General features: G+C 24.7%; 9 protein-coding genes across 9 annotated transcripts; 3 read left to right on the forward strand and 6 right to left on the reverse strand.

Moving 5' to 3' along the window:
- Window positions 1-257: 257 nt before the first annotated feature.
- Window positions 258-2,498, forward strand: DICPUDRAFT_84449 (uncharacterized protein; the record flags this gene model as incomplete). Its single annotated transcript, XM_003293889.1, has 1 exon — window positions 258-2,498. One exon carries the CDS (start codon window positions 258-260, stop codon window positions 2,496-2,498), a length of 2,241 nt encoding a protein of 746 aa, XP_003293937.1.
- A 110-nt stretch (window positions 2,499-2,608) lies between these two features.
- Window positions 2,609-3,975, reverse strand: DICPUDRAFT_158864 (uncharacterized protein; the record flags this gene model as incomplete). Its single annotated transcript, XM_003293892.1, has 5 exons — window positions 2,609-2,716; window positions 2,853-3,019; window positions 3,229-3,431; window positions 3,519-3,661; window positions 3,727-3,975. 5 exons carry the CDS (start codon window positions 3,973-3,975, stop codon window positions 2,609-2,611), a joined length of 870 nt encoding a protein of 289 aa, XP_003293940.1.
- Window positions 3,976-4,388: 413 nt separating this feature from the next.
- On the reverse strand, window positions 4,389-6,189 carry DICPUDRAFT_51206 (S-adenosylmethionine synthetase). Its single transcript, XM_003293893.1, has 4 exons — window positions 6,071-6,189; window positions 5,772-5,788; window positions 5,589-5,675; window positions 4,389-5,487 (listed from the first exon to the last, which is right to left on the reverse strand). Exons 1-4 carry the CDS (start codon window positions 6,094-6,096, stop codon window positions 4,463-4,465), a joined length of 1,155 nt encoding a protein of 384 aa, XP_003293941.1. The 5' UTR covers window positions 6,097-6,189; the 3' UTR covers window positions 4,389-4,462.
- Window positions 6,190-7,476: 1,287 nt separating this feature from the next.
- On the reverse strand, window positions 7,477-8,598 carry DICPUDRAFT_42738 (uncharacterized protein; the record flags this gene model as incomplete). The annotated part of the gene is made up of 1 exon (XM_003293894.1): window positions 7,477-8,598. One exon carries the CDS (start codon window positions 8,596-8,598, stop codon window positions 7,477-7,479), a length of 1,122 nt encoding a protein of 373 aa, XP_003293942.1.
- A 441-nt stretch (window positions 8,599-9,039) lies between these two features.
- Window positions 9,040-11,385, reverse strand: DICPUDRAFT_158867 (uncharacterized protein; the record flags this gene model as incomplete). Its single annotated transcript, XM_003293895.1, has 3 exons — window positions 9,040-10,264; window positions 10,349-10,443; window positions 10,525-11,385. 3 exons carry the CDS (start codon window positions 11,383-11,385, stop codon window positions 9,040-9,042), a joined length of 2,181 nt encoding a protein of 726 aa, XP_003293943.1.
- A 1,051-nt stretch (window positions 11,386-12,436) lies between these two features.
- Window positions 12,437-14,663, reverse strand: DICPUDRAFT_84454 (uncharacterized protein; the record flags this gene model as incomplete). The annotated part of the gene is made up of 3 exons (XM_003293896.1): window positions 12,437-12,542; window positions 12,613-14,433; window positions 14,515-14,663. The coding sequence occupies 3 exons, from the start codon at window positions 14,661-14,663 to the stop codon at window positions 12,437-12,439; spliced, it is 2,076 nt and encodes a 691-aa protein (XP_003293944.1).
- Window positions 14,664-15,067: 404 nt separating this feature from the next.
- DICPUDRAFT_6117 (uncharacterized protein) lies at window positions 15,068-16,780 on the forward strand (the record flags this gene model as incomplete). Its single annotated transcript, XM_003293890.1, has 1 exon — window positions 15,068-16,780. A coding segment is annotated over one exon (1,713 nt), but the record flags the coding sequence as incomplete, so codon positions are not given.
- Window positions 16,781-16,978: 198 nt separating this feature from the next.
- DICPUDRAFT_158870 (uncharacterized protein) lies at window positions 16,979-19,079 on the reverse strand (the record flags this gene model as incomplete). The annotated part of the gene is made up of 2 exons (XM_003293897.1): window positions 16,979-18,529; window positions 18,924-19,079. 2 exons carry the CDS (start codon window positions 19,077-19,079, stop codon window positions 16,979-16,981), a joined length of 1,707 nt encoding a protein of 568 aa, XP_003293945.1.
- Window positions 19,080-19,363: 284 nt separating this feature from the next.
- On the forward strand, window positions 19,364-20,918 carry DICPUDRAFT_84457 (uncharacterized protein; the record flags this gene model as incomplete). The annotated part of the gene is made up of 1 exon (XM_003293891.1): window positions 19,364-20,918. A coding segment is annotated over one exon (1,555 nt), but the record flags the coding sequence as incomplete, so codon positions are not given.
- Between the last annotated feature and the right edge of the window lie 39 nt (window positions 20,919-20,957).

A 20,957-nucleotide genomic window follows, 5' to 3' on the forward strand; every position in this document is an offset into this window, starting at 1 on the left:
AATAATTGATTGTATTTACAACAATTAAATAAAAAAAAAAAAAATAAAAAAAAAACTAGTCCAATAACCTGTTTGTTTAATATATTTTTAGTTTTCATATAATAATTTAAATTTTTCAAAATTATAATTTTTAATTTTTTTTAAATTTTTTTTATAAAAATTTTTTTAATATTTATAAACTTGGCAATCTATTATATAAAATAAGAAAAATGAATAAAATTAAAACTATATACATCAATTTTAAAAGATAAAATAAAATGGAAACAATTACCTATGAAAAATTTAAAAAAAAAAAAATAGAGGAGTATTCAGAAGAGAATTTGAAAAAAATAGGAGAATCACTGTGCTTTAGATTTAATTATAGAAAAAAAGATTTGTACAATAAAATAATTAATCGTTTAAAATTAGATAACGAAATAGAAAAAGAAATTATAAAAAATAAAAGTATCAACCCATTTAATAAAAATAACAACATTTTAATAATTGAAAACATTTCCTTGATGGAGAAACTATTTTGGGCAGTTTTTAGAAATAAAACAATATTCAATTCAATATTTTCAAATTTTATTTTAAAAAAATCATGTAGCTATGATGATTTAATTGGTACAGAATATATTTTCAATAAATTCACAAATGCAATATATATAATAAAAGATAAAATAATTAGTAACAAATATGTATTCAGAAATGAACACCATGATATAATAGAAATATTCAAAAACATTATTAAAGATAACCAAGATAATAGAGATTTTTATGATGTACTCTTTACAAAATCAAATATTAATTTCAAAGATTGGAACATATGGATAGAGTCAATTCTTCAAAGTTGTAATTTAGCAGCACTTAAAAAATATATATTTCATTTTAAAATTAGTCCACAAGAAATTCAGAATACCTTTCCGGTTACATCATTCTCTTTTAACAGCTATTTAGATATCAAGATGCTCTTCTACCTTAAACAACACTATGGTCATGTTTCAGAATCATTCATTGAACCTCTGGTTAGACTTAGATTCAATAACTATATGTTTGGAAGTCAAGTATATATCAACATTCTGGTGGAACCATTTAAATTGAAAAAACTTATCAAAATATACAAATATATAATCACCCTTTACTATAATAATAATAATGGTCTAAACAATGATACATATAAATATTATAATTTAATAATAGAAACAAACAAAATCACATCCAATCACTTTACAAAAAACCAATTAAACTCCACCATTAGGGATTTAATTATACAACACAAAACTCAGGCATCAAATCAACAAGATATAAGCCATTTAATAGGTTTACTACATAATTATTATAAAATAATATTTCATATAAGTAAAAAATACCAAAAAAAACGATCAAAAACCAGAAAACCAATGGATTACTACTATTACTTTAAAGAAATTGATAGAGTAAAAGATATGTTGGTATCAGAGGGAAAAACACTAACACTATCTATGGTGCAAGATTTTTTTCAAGTTACACTTTCAAATAAACAACAGAAAATAGAATTTATCAATAATACTCGATCACCCAAATCTCTGGGATATTTAGCAAATTTAATACTCTCTGGAAACGATATTGAACTTAAAGATCATTATGAAAAGAATTTAAAGCCGTTTTTAAATTGTACATATTTTAAACAAAGTGCTCTAGAATCTATTTCAGATACCAAAACACTTGACTATTTCTTCGAGAAAAATCTCTATTTTGAAGATGGGAATGAAAATTGGCAATATATCAACAATAAAGATGTTCTAATACACTATGAAATGCTAATGAAACAATCTTCGAAAAAATTTAGAATAGTTTATTCTGATAATTTAAATATTTATATGTTTATATTATATAGAGCATTATTATACCCATCAATATATAAATTCGATAACTGTAATGATTTAAAGCGCAATAGCTCCCTACCAGTAACCAACCCCTATCTATCCGCCCTCAATATCATAATCCAAAAAAAACATGATATATTTGAAAACAAATATTATCACAAAAACAATTTTTTAAAACCAACTCAGCTTATTTATCAAATATCAACCAATATCTCCAAAGATTTATTTTATAATATCATTAAATCAAGAATATCTAGAAATTTCGAATTTATCTTAATTTTATTTCTTTTTTATTGTGGCCGTATTAAAGAAGGCATCGAATATTTAGAGCAATTTCCAACTTATTGGGATATTAAATTTTTTTCTCAGGAGTACAATATACTCGCCATTCTTCCCATCAAATCTTTAGAAAAACTAATAATTTTTTTTCTTAAAAAAAATCAAGTCAGTAACTTCAACCTATTGACAAAAATAGCAGCAAAAAAAGGTTATTTACAAATTTTTAAAAAGGTATTTTCAAAATATGGTATCTTTTTAAGAGATGAAAACACCTCCCAGTATAGAGATAGAGTAGGCGTCTTCATCTCAACTGCCAGATCATACAATAATGAGAAATTATTAGACTTTTTATTAAAATACACAGGAGGATTTTAAATAGCAAATAAAATAAATTATTCTTAGTTTTATAAAAAAACAAAAAAAATAAAATAACTAAATTCTTTAATTTATTACTTTATCTTTTATTTATTTTAAATTTAATTTAACTATTTGAAAAATTTAAAGGGATTTAAAAAAGATAGTAAACCCTCTTGGTTTGTATTATTGTTATTGTTGTTATTACCACCTGCTCCTCCGCTTCTATTGTCTAAAGGCTAAATTGAAAAAGTAAATGTTTTATTAATTAAATTTGAACACACCTTAATCATCATCATCTATAATGATAAGCTCGATTGGTCTTTTTTTGTTATATTGACTGTTATTTAAAGAAAATAAATTATTTTTACTTACAACCATGTATAAAGTTGAGATTGGAAGTAAATTTAATTGTTGTAATGTTAAATCAAGTTGTGAAATAGAAAATGGTGTTTGGCCAGAAGAATCTTTACAAATTGCATAAGGAATAGTACCATCAGTACGATTAATATTTATAAAATCTTTAACATTTCTTAAAGTATCTGTCTTTTTAAAATTTGATTGAATTCTGTATCCATTAGTCTGAATCACCCTAATTTCCCTATATGTATACAAGTATTTAATAAAAATTATAAAATAAATTAAAATGATGAACTATGTGTATTTTAAAATTAACTGTAACCATTGTAATATTTATGATAATATAATATTATAACGATAATAAATAATAAAATTAAGTACCCTAAATCACCTGAAATATATCTTTGTTTTTGTTCTTCTCTTAAACTTGTTAAATCATTTTTTTGTTTTTTTTGTTCAGTATGATATTGTGAATCGCTAATATTTTTATATGATGATGTTGTTGATGTTGTGGTAAATGATGCCTTTGCTGTTTTAGTTGATGTATTATTTATTGGTTTCCCTGGACACATGTGACTTGATGGAAATCTATGTCTATTTAAATAATAATTATATAAAAATATGTTAAAACCATAACACCTCCAATAATATAGATGTATTTATAAATATCCTATGACCTACTTTAAACAATAATTAACTTTACATTTATCACACAATACTTTTACAAACTCGGTAGATTTACAACTTTTAAATGTACATGCATAACTTTTAGGTACATTAGGTTTAGTTTTACCACATTCACCACTATCTATATGCCTTGAAATCTATGATGAAAAAAACATTAGTACTAATATTCCAGCATCAATTTGAATTGATTTATTATACCTACAACTTGATCGATTGAAGCCACCGAATCAACTTTAACTAAACAATTGCATATCGGACAAGGATGCACTATTTTATTTATCTTTTCATTTTTTTTTATACAATCATGTGCTTCTGGATCACGATGGTCATGACAATACTGCTTTCCACATTCGCATTTATATGGTAAAAAATCTAATAATCTACAATCACTAACACTACAATGTACACCAACGTGGTCCAATTGGTATTTTTCTTTTTCTACATTATCCATTATTATCGCTATTATGAATTTATAAAAATAAAAATAAATAAAAAAAAAAAAAAAATTTAATTAAAAAAAAAAAAATAAAAAAAAAAAAAAATAAATAAAAAAAAATAAAATAAAATAAAATAAAAATAAAAATAATAATAAATAAATAATAAATAAATAAATAAATAAATAAAAAAATAAATAACTAACTAAATAATAAATAAATTAATTAATTTTTATAAAGTTTGGGAATATAGTTTTGTAGAAAAAATTTAAAAAAAAAAAAAATTTTAAAAAAAAGTTAAATTGATAAATTTTTTTTTAATTATTTAACAAAAGTGGGTTAATATTTTTATAAAATAAATTTAATAAATTACGAATATATAAATAAATAAGATGAAAGTTTCAAAATCTTTTTTTTTTTTTTTTTTTTTAAATTTTTTTTTATTTTTTAATTTTTTTTATTTTTTGTTGTTGTTATAGTATATATTTTTTTAGAAATCCCAATTTAGAATTTTAATTGTTTTGGTTGTTCCCAAGTGAAATCTGGATCGTTACGACCGAAATGACCACCAGCAGCAGTTTTTTGGAAAATTGGTCTGGTTAATTGTAAATCTCTCATTAAACAACCTGGACGTAAATCGAAATTGTTGTTGACGATTTCAGTTAATTCTTCATTTGATTTTTTACCGGTACCGTAGGTATCAACGTAAACTGATAATGGTTTGGCAACACCGATAGCGTATGAAACTTGAACTAAACAACGTTCAGCAAGACCAGCAGCAACGATTGATTTGGCAACCCATCTAGCAGCGTAGGCACCTGATCTATCGACTTTGGTTGGATCTTTACCTGAGAAGGCACCTCCACCGTGACCACCCCAACCACCATAGGTATCAATAATAATCTTTCTACCGGTTAAACCTGAATCACCCATTGGACCACCAATGACGAAACGACCTGATGGATTTAAATGGTAAATGGTTTGGTCATCTAAATATTCGGCTGGGATAACAGCTTTGATAACTTTTTCTAATAATTCAGATCTGATGACTTCGTTGGTAACGTTTTCGTCGTGTTGAGTTGAAATGACAACAGTGTGGACTCTCTTTGGTTTGATGCTGTTACCGACTTTTTCGTATTCGACGGTGACTTGGGTCTTGGCATCTGGACGAGCCCAGGCTAAGGTACCATTGTGTCTTAATTCAGTTAATTTGTTGACTAATTCTGAAGCAAGGAAATGGGTGAGTGGCATTAAAGTGGCAGTTTCGTTGGTAGCATAACCAAACATGTGACCTTGATCACCAGCACCAATATCTTCTGGGGCTTTGTTGATGTGGACACCTTGGGCAATATCTGGTGATTGTTGTTCAATGGCAACTAAAACGTTACAGGTTTTGTAATCGAAACCTTTTGATGAATCATCAAAACCGATTTTTTTAACGGCATTACGAACAACAGTTTGGTAGTCAACAACAGCTTTAGTGGTAATTTCACCTAAAATCATGACCATACCAGTTTTTGAGGCAGTTTCTATATAATAATAATAATAATAATAATAATAATAATAATAATTAATATTTAATTTATTAAAACCTATATAAGTTAATGTATATCTATATGAGTTCACTTACCACAAGCAACTTTTGAGAGTGGATCTTGAGCTAAACAGGCATCGAGAACGGCATCTGAAACTTGATCGCAAAGTTTATCTGGGTGACCTATTTATTTTTAAAATTTAAAAATATTAATATTTGTGTTTTGTTTTGATTTTTTTTTTTTTCTGTTTATATTTCTATATCTAAATGATAATTTACCTTCAGTGACACTTTCACTATATATTTAATAATATTATAATTGTTTAATTTGATTCGATTTTAAATTTTTAAATAATTTAAAATATTAAAAATAAAAAAAAAATTGATTAGTTATTTTCAAATAATAATAAATTTAATTGTTAATAATATTATTTGTTGCTTATTATTGTTTAAACATAAATAAAATTAATAAAGTTAAACTTTAATTATTTTTATTTTATTGATTTGTTTAAACATTAATAGCTTTTTAAATAATATATTAATTTTTTTATTTTATATTATAAAATTTAAAAATATACCTAGTGAATAAGAATGTAGTTGACATTTTTATATACTATATAACTATCGTTAGAGAAAAAAAAATTTAAAAAAAAAAAAAAAAGTTTTCTAAGACGAAAAAAAAAATTTTTGAAATTATAAAAAAAAAATAAAAAAAATTAAAAAAAAAAAAAAAATTAGTTTTATTGAAAATATTTCGTTATTATTAAGGCTATAGAATTTTTCCACCTTGACTCACAAACAATATTAAGATAAATAACAAAAAAAAAAAAAAAAAAAAAAATTTAAAAATAAAAAAAAAAAAATGAACTATATGTTAATAAATAAAAAAAAATAATATGATGGTATGGTGTGAAAAAAAAAAATTTTAAATCTATTTTAGATTTTTAACATAGCACACCCCACACATATGTTTGTAAAAAAAAAATAAAAAATAAAAAAAAAACGAGAAGATATTTTTTATTAAATATTACTATTTGTTTAAAATTATAAAGATAAAATAATAATAATACAATTTGTGGGTATGTAAATATAAATATAGAATAACAGATTATGATAATAATGAGTCAAGACAACATTTTTTTTTTAAAATAGTATTCATTCAATGACAATTTTTTTTTTTTTAAATCTATAATCTTATAACAAAATTTATTTATATTTTTTATCTACTTACCGCTAAACCACTAAACCATTAAATAAATAGTAATATTAAATTTTTTTTAAAAAAAGTCAATTTATATTAAAATTATAAGCTTGATTATAAAATTATAAAAATAAAATAAAATAAAATTAAAAATAAAAAATAAAAATTAAAATAAAATTCACACATATAATACACCCGACCCAGGAATAGGATTAGATATCACTAAGTGGTATGAGAGTATTCTATTGCAAAAGAATCAAAAATATCATTTTAAATATTATTCCTATTGCCATCATTACCCAAAAATATCATTTTATTATTTTATTATTGCCACTATCCACACACAAGATGCCACTGCACAATTAATGCTGACAAGATCAACGAGCGTTTTGGGATTTTTAAAATCCCTATTCTCCTATGATTTAATTTAAATTCCTTTTTTTTTTATTTTATTTTTTATTTTTTTATTTTTAAAAAAAAAAAAAACTAAAAAAAAAAAAAAAAAAAAAAAAAAACTATAATATCCAATCTCTGCTGACTCAGGGTTTTTTTTTAAAAATAATTATTTGTCTTAAAGAACCTTCAGAGATAATTTAGAATCTGGAAGATTCCGACAGATAAGCATTATTTTCCCTATGAAAAAAAAAAAAAAAAAAAAAAAAAAAAAATTTTTAATAAAATAATCCAATTAAAAAAATGATGTTTATTAAAACACAAATAAATAAATGCATAAATAAAATAATATTTAGAAAAGAAATTTAATTTTACATTTTATTATTTTTATTATTTTTGTTCTTTTTCTTGTTGCTCTTTCTCTTGTTTTTCTTTATCTTCTTTTTCTTTTAATTCGGGGTGTAATGATGGATTTTTATTTTCGATTGAATTGATCAAGTCTCTGATTTCACTGTTTTCAGGTTTCATTCTTTCTTCGACTTCTTTTAAACTCTTTAAAAGTTTATCACGTTCATCTTCAGGAAGAGTACGATAGACTACAGATGACTTGTGAGCAGTAGCAGCGCAAAAGTATTCTTTGTTTTGGGTAATATCGGCCAAGTGAAGTGCTTCGTCAAATGCTTCCATTGCAATAGATACAATATCTTTATCTTTAGCAGAAATTAATGGATTTGCTAATGAACCTATATAAATACAGAGTTTGAACATTGATGCTTTTCTTTGTAATAAAAATTGATCTCTTGGAAAACCTGGCATACTCTTTAACCATAAATAAATTTCCCATGCATCGGCGTGCAATTTCATAAATCCATTATCATCGTCTGGTTTTGGTTCGTTTGGTTGTGGTTGTTGTTGTTGTTGTTTTGGTTGTTGTGATTGGTTTTCTTTATCTTTATTATTTAATTGATAGATTCTATCACGATCTTGATAAGTAAATTCTAATTTTCTTAAATATGAGTCAAATAAAGCAATGGATCTTGGTGGTGTCTTTTCCATTGCTACGGCTCTTTCTAAAATATTGATTTCTTTATCGATTTGATTAGTTTTACTGTAAATATTTGCTAGTAATTCCATAGCTCTGGCATCTAATGAGGCATCTTTAAACGATTGTGCAATCTTTCTAATATCAAATAAACGCTTTTCGATTGGTTCTGATTCTTCTTTTAATATTTCTTTTGTATTGTTACTGTTGCTATTATTTACATATTTTAAAATTAATTCGTTCCAATCTATAAAACAATTTAACATTGATGTTAATGCTTTGCCATGGTCATGTTGCAACTCGTCGCAGAGTTTACTTGATTGTTTTGAGCATTCTTTTAATTGACCTAAAATATTTTTAACATCATCGACTAAATTTGGTGGATTACTTGAAAATAAAACTTTAACTTTTCTTTGTAATTCTAATGAATTTACTAATATTTTTTGTAATTCTTTTTTTTTTTCTTCCATTTATTTAAATTATTATTGTTATTATTTTTATATATATTATTAAAAAAATGAAATAATAAATTTTTTTAAAAAAATAATGAAAATGAAAAAAAAAAAAATAAAATTAAAAATAAAAATAAAAAAAATATTTTTTTTTTAAATTTAATAGAAAAATGAACCAAATCTAAGCCAAAAAATATTTGAAAAAAAAAAAAAAGAAATAATTCACACAATGGAAAGTTTTTGATTGTTGGTAAAAAAAAAAAAATGATTGAAAATTTATTAATTAATTAATTAACTTAGTTTTTTTTGTACAAAATGTAATAATATCTATTATTATATTATTATTATTATATTATTTTTTTTTCTATTTATTATTTTATTTCATCAGTTTGTTTCTTGAAATAACTGTGTAAAGATAAAAATTAAAAATTAATATCAAAAAATAAATTTCTTTTTTTTTTATAAGTTATAAGTTATACATACACTTAAAAGATTTCTTGGACTCACATTTTCATTTTCTTGAGATTCCAATGATTTTTTAATAAAAAGTTTTGAACTTGAACTATTTATATTTTCCAAACCTCTTTTACCCAGTTTTTTCTTTGAACCACTGCTACTATTTAAATATTCACCACTGCTACTTAAAAGATTATTTGCGCTATTATTTTGTACACCATAGAATGATGAATTTAAATTGTTGGTGCTCGATGTTACATTATTAACTAGTAATTTATTAATTGGGGTATTGGATCTTGGCTGATTGTTATTGATATTTGAAGAGGATGAAGATAAAGCATTTATAGTTAAAGGTGATGATGATACATTGTTTTCTTCGTGTATTGTTGAGAATAGGCTATTTGTTAGGTTGCTATTTAAATTAAAGTGAATTGGTGAGTCTCTACTACTGTCATCATCATCGCTTAATAGAGAGGATGAGGAGTGGGAGTAGTTTATAGTATTTGCAAAAGAAATTGATTTTAAAAAGTGGTTGCCGTTATTATGATTACTAACTCTTATACTATTACTATTGTTATTATTAAATTCTGAATCGATACAATCATCATAGTCATCATCATCATAGTTATTGTTATGATATTCATCTTCGCCATTATTACCATTAAATAAATTATTATTGTTGTTATTGTTATTTTTTTGTTCTTGTTGATATTTTAAATAAGGTTCTATTAATTGTTTACAGTAGTTTTGATTCTTTCTTCGTTTTTCTTGAATGATTTGAATATTTTGATGTGATAGTATTGTATCCAATTGAATACGATCTTGAATCAATGATTTCATCATTTCACATATTATGGTGTACAATTGATCAGAGTATTTTGATGGTTCTAAAAATTCGTTGGCTTTATCATTTCTTAACATTTCCCATAGTTGTCCGTTGGAGGGCATCTCTTTACCAGTTACAATTTCGAAAAAAGTTACACCAACTGAAAATATATCTGAGGGTTTGCAAATTAGTTTCTTGTTGGTTAAAAATTCGGGTGCTAAATATCTGCTATCACCTTCTATAAAATCAAAAAATATATCATCTTCATCTAAACTTAAATTATTATAATCACTGTCTATTGATGTATTATTTGAATTTGTACCGTTATTATTATTATTGTTATTGCCATTATTATTGTTATTTATATTATTATTTACTTCTAATTTAACTGCCATACCAAAACTATTGATTAAAATAATGAAAAAATTATTTATTAGTAAAATTTTAATTTAATTTAGTTTTATTGTTTATAAGTAAAATATATACTCTCCAATTTTAATATTTCCTTCTGATGATATATATAGGTTTTCAGGTTTAATATCTAAATGTAACATGTTGTATGAATGTATATGTTGAATACCCTGAAAAAAAATTAATTTTTATATATTAGTAATTTATAAAAATGAATTTCTATATAAAATATATTGTTTAATAATACATACCAAGCAAATATCTAATAAAAAGTTCCAAATTAATTCTTCAGTTAATAATAAATTTTCGACTGATGACACAGATTCTAGAAAATCTTGTAATGATCCATTTTCGCAAAGTTCAGTTTGAATATAAAGTGTACTATTTTGTTCCCAACTGCTATAGTATTGAAGGACATTTTGGTGGGGTGGTAATGATACAGCAGTTTTAACTTCACGGACTGCTCTCTCTCTTTCTTGAAAACCTCTAAATTGATGTCTTGCTTGTTTAACTGCATAGAGTTGATCATCAAATTTGCTTTTTACTTTATATACTACTGAAAAGGAACCAGTTCCTAAATTTGATTGAATTTCAAAATTTTTATCAAATAATGATATTATATTACTGTTATTATTACTGGAGTTGAGACTATTATAAAAACCATTATTGTGTACAGGTGAGGATAGTGTCGTTAATTTATTATTTATACTGCTACTAAAACCATTACTATTGCTTCCGTTAAAACTACCACAATGAAATTCATTTTGGCTATTGTTATTATTGTTGTTATTATTATTATTATTATTTACAAGTTCTGTTAAATTAGGTGAAAAGTTGGATAGGGATGATATATGATGGATTAATGGTACATTGGATTGTAGTTGCCTGCTTGCTGGTGTAGATTTTAGCGGTGGTGAAGGACATTTAGGAGTTTGATATTGATTTTTTTTCTTTTCGCTAAACATTGATGAATTAAATGCATATTGTTCTGGTGTTGGTTTGCTTGTTGATTGTGGTTGTGTTGTTGAATTTGACCCATAAAATTGTGGTATGGGTCGTATAGGTGTTTTTAATGGTGTCATTGGTGGTGCTAATTTATTATATGGTTCCATTATTTATTTTTATTTATATATTTTATTTATATGGTATTTTAAACTATAGTAGGGATGTTTGATGTATATACAAGTTTTATTATGATTTATATGATTTATATGATTTATATGATTTATATTATATACGAAATTTTTCTTTTATTTTTTTATATTAATATATTTTGTTGTATTATAATTATTATTATTATTTATTGTGATGTATTTTATTATTTATTGATTATTTTTATTTCTTATAGTATGAGATGAAATTTAAAAATAAAAAGAAAAAAATAAAAATAAAAATTTAAAAAGTGAAAATTTAAAAAAAATTAAAAAAAAAAAATCAAAAAAAAAAAAAAAAAAAATAAAAAAATTATTTTTTATTTTTTTTTTTTATCATCCGCTTGACACATATTATCTCAAATAAACGCGCGCCAAGTTCATCAAATATAAATCATTTTGGATCATCCTATGATAAGTGAAAAAAAATAGATTTAAATCTCTACATTTTGGGAGGGAAATTTATTTTTACCACCCACCAAAATTTAAATATTTGTATTGATTCACCCCATTTTTTTTTTTTGAAAATAATTGTTAAAAATAAATTTAACGATTTAATCTCATTCAACAAAATAACACATTAAAAAAAAACACAGCAATAAAAAAAAAATAATATTACAAAAAAAAAAATATATTTTTATTATTATTTATATTTAATGTAATTATATTTTAAATTAATAAAATTATTTAATTTAAATTAAATATAAATAAAATAATATAAAAAATATTATTATCAAAAAATTTGACCCAATTTTTTTTTTTTTTTATCGAGAAATAAATAAAAACCGATCGAAATCTTGATTTTAAAAGATTATTTTGAAAAGGTGTTATTTTAATGTTAATGTTAATGTTACAATGAATGTTCATTATTTATTTTATATGTGAGTTTTTTTTTTTTTTTTTGAATATTATAATATTATATTATTATTATTTAATTTTTATAATTATTATTATATATTATTATTGTTTCAACAAGTTTTTTTTAATAAATAAAAATATATTTTAAATGAATTTAGAATTTTCTAACTGATGGAGTTGCTTTGGAAACAACAGTAGCAGTTGAGGTTACTGATGTTTTACCAGATTCTTTTAATTCTTTTAATTCTTTTTCGAGAGCGCTAATAATAGATAAAAAGAAATTAGTATTATTATTATTTTGTTTATAGTTTATAAAATTAGTAAACATACGCAATTCTTTGATTTAAAGCTTGGGTTTCTTTTTGATGAGCTTCAACTAATTTCTTTGTAAAGTCAGTGATAATTGGTTGAAGTATTTTATCAAATTGGGATGATGCTGATGATAAGGTTGCAGCAGATGATACGATTGGTTTGCTTGTTGGTACTGCTGGTGTAGAGGTTGCTGGGGTTGGTGTGGTTGGTGCTGGGGTTGGGTTAATTGCTGAAGGAGCTGAGGATTGGGTTGGGGTTGGTGGTACTGGTTTATTTTCATTAACTGATGGTAATGGTTTGGAGTGGACTGGGGTATGTGTGGCTGGGGTATGTGTGGCTGGAGTGTGTGTGACTGGTGTGTGTGTGGCTGGGGTGTTTAATTTATTTGAACCAATTGGTGTAACGGTTGGAGCAGCCTTGGCTGTTGCAGATGGGGTAACTGGTAATGGTAATTCTCTTTTTGGTGAGGCTGTAGTATGGTTGCTGTTTAATTGTTTGTTAAGGTTTGGTGGAGTAAAAACAGTTGGTGGTGGTTGAATAGTTGCTGCTGGGGTTACTACAGGTGTTGGATTAGTAGTATTGTTATTTTTATTTTGATCTTCATTATTGCTATTATCTGTTGATTCATAATATGAGTAGTTTGAATAATCTTCATTATCGGTATTTTCTGGTTCGATCCAATCAACACATGTATTTGGGAAATAACCAGTTTTACCTGCAACACTAACACCTTCCCACCAATATTCGTTATCCCAGCTATAAACAGTTACAATATCACCGACTCTTAATTCAATTTCACCTTCATCAGCTGGATCGTGGTCATAAACAACTCTTGCTTTTGGATAGAGATGGCTAAAATCTTCACCAGTGTAAGTCTCACTATCGCTTTGACCTTCTGGGGCGGATGCAGCTGAGCCTTGACCACTGTTGGCTTGTTCTAATGGACCAACAAAAGCTTTTGGGAAATAGCCCATTTGTCCATTTAATTTACCACCATACCAATCTGGATCTTCGTCGTGAATGATATCAATGATATCACCAGCTTTAATTGATAATTCGTCATCGGTACTCTTTTGATAGTCAAATAATGCAACAACTTTTTTCTTTGTTTGGACACCAGTGGCACCTAAACCTAAACTCTTTTTAATTTCAATAATTTTTTGAATAACCTTTTGTTCTTTCTTACGAAGTAAGTCGATTTCATTCTTTTTAACTTCGACTTGCTTGTCAAGACCTTCCATTGATTTTGTATCCTTTGAACGTTCGTAAACTTCTCTCATATATTCCATACCTTTTCTTTGTTTAACTAATGATTCGATAGAGTCTCTAATCTTTGATAAAACCTGTTCTAATGCTTTTGGATCGGTGTCTAATGAGTGTAATCTGTGGATTTCTTGTTCTAATTCTTGTTTTCTAACTTTCATATCTTCTAAATGTTTGGTTTTATCTCTGAGGTTGTTTTCTACTAATTTAACTTGCTTTTCATCTTTTTGCATTTGGTAAACTTGTGCCATTTTTGTCATACCTTTAATTGCACCTTCAGCTTCATTAATATAGTTTGCGAGATTTCTAATTTCATTTTCGATATCATCAACTTCTTTTGTTCCAGTATCTAATTCTTTAACTATACATTTTAATACACAATTATGTGCATTATTGGATGTATATTCTGATTTAAAACCGCCTGGTGCTACTCTTCTAAATTCTTTTCTTCCAAACATTGGGTTATTCCAAAAAAATTCAAATTGTCCATCGCTAACCTTTGAACCTTCAATAACATAAATTGAACCTGCTTCTGTACCACCAATCATACCCGATTCTGATCCAAATTCTACAATACTATAAAAAAAAAAAAATTTAATTTGAGATTAATATTTTTCTTTTTCTTTTTTTTGATTTTTTTTAGTATAAAGTATTTACCTTAATGGTAAAATATGTTCTGGTGGTGAAACTCTCCATTGACCACTTGAAATTGGATGGGATTTTAAAACAAGTTTTTTATTTGTTAAATTTTGGATTGAAATTCTAACTGAACGTGAAGCTTTATTTAATTCTTCTAATGGATCCATTTTTTAAAATATAAAATATGTTTTTATTAAATTATAAATATATAATTAATAAATAAAAAATAGCAATAAAAAAATTAAAAAAACTAAAAAAATAAAATTAAAAAAAAAAAAAAAAAAGATTTTTATTTAAAAAACTAAAAAATAAAATTAAAAAAAAAAAAAAAAAATTAAAAAAAAATAAATAAAAAAAATATTATTATAAACAATTTCTGACCTAATTTATCAATATTTCTTTTAAAATCAACTCATCTAGATATTAACTTTTTTTTTTTTTATTTTTTTTCTTTTAAAAAAAAAAAACTGTTGACATGCAACATTTAATTTTTTTTTCATTTTTTTTTTTTTTTAAAAAAGGGAAAATAGTAATGGGTATAAATAGTAAAGATAAAGATAATAACAGTAGCATGGATATTAGTAATAAAAGTAATAATAGTAATAATAATACCAAAGATAGTTTTTTAATTATATGGAGAAACAAGGTATTAAAAAAAGAAATTGAAAAGCATTTAGACCTATTTAGAATCAATTATAGAGTGTTATTTAAAAAAAAAGAATTATTGTTAAATTTCAAATACAGAGATTATATTACCCACTTAAAATATAGCATTGAGGATGCAATTTTACCAGGTGACATACCCAATTATGTTAGAATTCTAGAGATTAATGAAATTGTAAAGATAGAGGCACCTTTAGCAGGAGTAATACCACCATCAGTTCACACATTATATGTATATGCAAATTTCCAAACACCTCTGGAGGCAGGGTCTTTTCCAAATTCAGTTAGAACTATTGTATTTGGTGATTCTTTTGATCAAAAGCTGGATGTAGGAGTTATACCACCAATGATCGAATCTATATCGTTTGGTAAGAGTTTTAATCAGTCAATTTCGAATGGAGTGATACCTCATTCAACAACAGAGCTTTTATTTGGCAGAGAGTTTAATCAAGCTATTAAACCAGGTGACCTATCGAGTAACTTGAGGGTATTAAGGCTGGGTAGATCTTTCAATCGAAATATAGAGAATTGTATACCAGACTCTGTTCACACATTGGAGATTGGAGAAAACAATCGACAGGTATTAAAAGCAGGTACTATCAAACCATCTATTAAAAATCTAACATTAAAAGGTTATTGCAACAAAAAGATGTTACCAAATGGAGTGATACCACCAGAAATAGAAACCCTCACATTTTATAAGAGATTTAAAAATACAATTAAGGGGAATAGTTTCTTTCCACCAACTATAACATCACTATATTTTTTAAATCAATACGATTCCCCATTAAAACCATGCGAAATCCCATCATTTATTAAAGATTTAACAATAGATTGCTATCACGGCTATTCTTTACAAGGGATTGTACCTGTAGGTGTAGAGAAATTAACATTTGGACAATATTTTAACCAGCCACTTAAAGGTGTTATCCCAGGTACCGTCAAGTCATTGGTTTTTGGTAATTTTTTTAACCAACGTATTATTGTAGGTGATATACCATTTGGTGTGGAGTCTATCGAATTTGGTGAAAGCTTTAGTCAAACCATTCTTAAAAACACCCTCCCCACTACGATAAAGTCAATAGTTTTTGGAAAAAGATTCGACAAGGAGTTGGTCAATGAGGGAATTCCCTTTTCAGTTAAATCAATTCAATTTGGTGCTCAGTTCAATCAAGCATTAAAGTTTAATGATATTCCTCCAACATGTGAATCACTTACATTTGGTCCGTTTTTTAATCAAAAGCTCAATGTGGGTGATCTACCTAAATCGCTAAAGACTCTTACACTTGGATGTTTTTACAAACGATCTTTAAATGCAGGTGTTATTCCTAAAGGAGTGGAAACTCTATCGCTCGGGGATATATATAACAGTCCATTAAAAGAATACGATTTACCCCCAGCATTAAAAACGCTCAAATTCTCACTTTTGTTCAATCAACCACTAGGTAAAAATATAATTCCACAATCTGTCCAAACCATTATATTTGGTAGAGATTTTAATCAAGTTTTAAAAAAAGGGGATTTAAATAATGGGTTGCAGTTTATCAAGTTTGGCGGCGGCTATAACCAAATCATTGAGGATGAAAGTATACCAGACTCTGTTAAAATAATAAAGTATGGTCATGGTTATTATGGTCTGGATACTATGGGAATTACCCCAAATAGTTTTTTATTTGAAAAACAAAATTTTAGTTTAATAGGTAAATAATTATAAATAAATTAGATATGTTTAAAGGATAAAGGTTCTTTTATTTATTTATATAATAATTTATTATATTTATTAATTTATATATTTATTTTTAAAAAATTTTAATTTATTTTAATCATTTTTAATATAAACTGTGAATCTGGATTCTTCTTCGAAAATTACTTCATCTAAAGGAAAATCTCCAACTAATTCTACTTCATCTTCGTCATTTAAAGAGAAATCTTCTTTTATACTAAATTTCTTTTTAGCCATGCCATAAAGATCTGAAACTGTGTATTTTTGTGGAATTTTGAGTTTAAAATCTTTGCCTTCATGAGTAATAGTTATGATGAAGGGTTTCTTTGTAACAGGTTCATTTGATGGGCTTGATGCTGAGGCACCATTCAAAGTAGGTGGAACCTTGTTATCTTCTCCAACTAAATGGCTCTTTTTGGTGTCACTTGAGTCCATTTCTTTTTGGAATTGTGTTTGAATGCAAACATCTACGGCACAGGTTAAAAGTTTGAATGCTTCTATGTCTTTTTCAATGTTTCTCTTTGTTTCATTATTGATATATGGGTGAACAAAGAAAATATTTTCTTTTGCTACATTTAAACCAGATTGACTGAGTTGTCTTTTAGCGGCTTCTAATTCAGTTTCATTGAAATTATCACTAAAAGTTACTGCTAAAATTGGTTGGATGTTGACTTTATCTATAACTTCTTCAGTTTTTTTTTTAATTAATTCCATTTCGGTTTTATTTGCAACAATTTCAGCAAGTGATACTACAAAAATGACAGCATGGCATTCGTATTCTTTTTTCTCTTCAGTACTAGCTACCATTTGATCTTTAAGTGTATTATTATGATAAGCACCTTTTGATGCTAATAAATAGTTAATATTTGCATCTGTATTTGTAATACCTGGTTTATCGACAAGTGTAATTTTAATTTTATCTTTGATTGTATCATATAATGGCAACCATGTACTTGCTCTTGCTTTGAAAACATCTAAAATGTTTGCAATTTTGTTGAATGTGATTTTTTTGGTCACATGGTTTTGGAAATTCGAGGAGATGAAATAATTGTAGATTTGTGGTTTCGATGTGAATAGATTGAGCAACATATTTAATACAGATGATTTACCATTTCCCATAAGTCCTTCAACCCAAATGTTGATTGGTTTAAAAGTTTCAAAGTCACCTGCGAACCATACTAAATCGAGAGTAAAGAATCCATCGAAAACTTGTTCTTTAACCTTGATTTTGAAATAGATTTTTGAAGGTAAATCGTATTTTGATGAGTTATTTGCAACCCTTAAAACAAGATGTGCGATATATGGAGTATTGCAATCAACTTTGTTTGGAACAATAACTTTTTGGCCGTAATAGTAGTCATTTGGTAAAATTTCAATTTCGATTTCATTTTCTTTGAAAGCATGTTCATTAGAGTTTAGGAAAATTTTAAAAGAAATTGAAAGATCATCTTTGGAAGTTTGAATTGTTTGATTGGCTACTGAAATTTTATGTAAAACAGGTATTTCAATCTTGTTTTTTGTAATTTCTTTTATATATTCGGTTAATTTGGATGAGTTTTCATATACATGGAAACTGATATTTGTAGATAATGGTGCTAATGTAACCAAAGCTTCATTTTTGGTTGTAATACAACAAAAATTGATACCCTTTTTATATTAAAGTTTTAATTAATATTTTAAAAAAATTTAATATAAAAGTAAATTTTATAAAATAGATGTTTTCTTACCCTATTCATAATACTAGTTATGGTTGTTTGGGGGGCATCGGTGCATGGTCCATTTGAAAACAAAACAATTGAAATTTCTTTATTAAAAATAGAGTCTATTTTTTGTTGAACAAAAAGTAATGCAGAGTTTAAATTTGAGTTGCTTCCAGAAAAAACAATTTCTAAATAAAAAAAATAATAAAAAAAATTAATAAATATACTATGATAAAATATAAATAAAAATACAATTAAAAATAATTACTTTGGATTTCTTCAATTGCCTTGGTTTTATTTGATTCAGATACAACAACAGGATTATCAAAATAATGAATTACAATATAATCAGAGTCATTTGGTTCATTTTTAATAAATTCAGTAGCGGCAGCTTTACTTTTATTTAACTCTTCTTGATTTTCACTTGATGCGCTTGTATCTATTAATATAATATATAATCTTTTTTTTGAAATTATTTCACTTTGTAAGTTTTCCATTTTGTTTGAACAGTGGATTTTATTGAATAAAAAAAAAAAAAAAATTACAAATTTTTTTTATATAATTGGGAAAAATCTTTTTTTTTTTAATTTTTTTTTAATTTTTTTTTTTTAAGTTTGCAAAACAAATACTTAAAAATAACACTTAAAAAATAAAAAAAATTAAATAACTTAAAAACAGAAAATTAATATTACAATAGTTTTATTAATAATAATAATAACAATAGTTTTGATTAATAATAATAATAATAATAATATTAATAATAATTCAGAGCTAAAATAATATGGATCCAATTTTAAAAGATCAATTTACTAATATAAAAAAATATATTGGAATGGGGGATAGAAAAAGTGCAATTACTTCATTAGAAGAGCTTGAAAAAAAAATAGAAATTTATGAAAATGAAAAAAAAAATTTAAATAATTTTATGCATAATTTCAATATTTTTCTTAAAACAAACAATCAGGTATTAGAAAAGTATAATTTAGAAAATCAAAACAATATCAATCAGTCAAATAGTAGTGAAAATTTTTTCAGTTCTATATTTACCAGTTTTAGAGGCTCCAAAGGAAATAAAGGTAGTAATAACATCGACAAAAACATTAATAATACTTATAGGTATAAAGATAATAATATGAATAATAATAATAGTGATTATAATTATAATGATAGTAATAGTAATAGTAATAATAAAATAAATATTAATAATATGAATAATAACAGAGATTATAATTATAACAACAGTTATAATAATTATAATCATAATAATAACAATAGTTATAATAATTATAATAGTATTCATAGTAATAACAGTATAGAAAATAGTATGAATAATATAATTAAAGACCATAGTTATAATAGTTATGATAATATTAATAATAATAATTATAATTATAAAAATAATAATAATATTAATAATATTAATAATATTAATAATAATAGTATAAATAATAATATTAATAATAATAACAATATTAATAATAATTATAATAATAATAATATTATTAGTAATAATAATAATTATAATAGTTATAAAAATAAAGATAGTATGGAAATTGAAAGAAATAATAATAATATAAATAATATGAATAATATGAGCAATATAAATAATAATATCAATAATAGTTTTAATACTAATAAGAATATTAAGAATATTAATAATAATAATAATAATAATATTAATAACAGTATAAATAATAATTATAATAATATTAATAACAATGATAATATGGAAATAGAAAGAAAAAACTATATTATGAATATGGACAACATAAATTATAATATCAATAATAGTAATAACACTAGTATTGCTACCATTATCAATCCCAATAGTAATAACACTAGTATTGCTACCAATATCAATCCCAATAATATAAAATCACATGATACTTGTAATGATAATAACCGAGAACAAAACAAAATAATTATATCATCATCAAGCTCCCCTATTGCGTCGAGTGAACAGTTTGAGGGTACCAAAAATAAAAGTAATAGTGATAATATTAATACTAGTAATAATAACAATAATGACAATATAAATAATAATATTAACAATAAAAGCATCTCTGATAATATAACAACCCAACCAAAATTGAAAAATAAACCTAAAACAATTTATTTTTATTCAAGTATGGGCGATAAAGACTATTATTCCTCAATTTCAAGTTATTTTGCCTCCAATTTACCAATAATTAAACAAGAGACTAAAAATTCAAATGTTTTAATTTTAGAAAAATTTAATAATAGCATGGATACTGCAGATAGTGACGGCGATAACGATAGCGATAGCAGCAGTGGTTCCCAATCCGATAAAAAGAAAACCATTCTATATATTAAAAGTTGTGGTGCCAGAAGACTTAATTATGATTCATTCAAAA

This window comes from Dictyostelium purpureum, assembly GCF_000190715.1.
Source record: "Dictyostelium purpureum unplaced genomic scaffold DICPUscaffold_483, whole genome shotgun sequence".
Lineage (NCBI taxonomy): Eukaryota > Evosea > Eumycetozoa > Dictyosteliales > Dictyosteliaceae > Dictyostelium > Dictyostelium purpureum.

Excerpts from the sequence above, each read along its gene's own strand:
- DICPUDRAFT_51206 (XM_003293893.1), bottom strand. The coding sequence starts at position 6,096 with ATGTCAACTACATTCTTATTCACTAG. Across the intron at positions 5,488-5,588 it reads ACTCTCAAAAGTTGCTTGTG|AAACTGCCTCAAAAACTGGT; the intron begins GTAAGTGAACTC and ends ATTATTATATAG.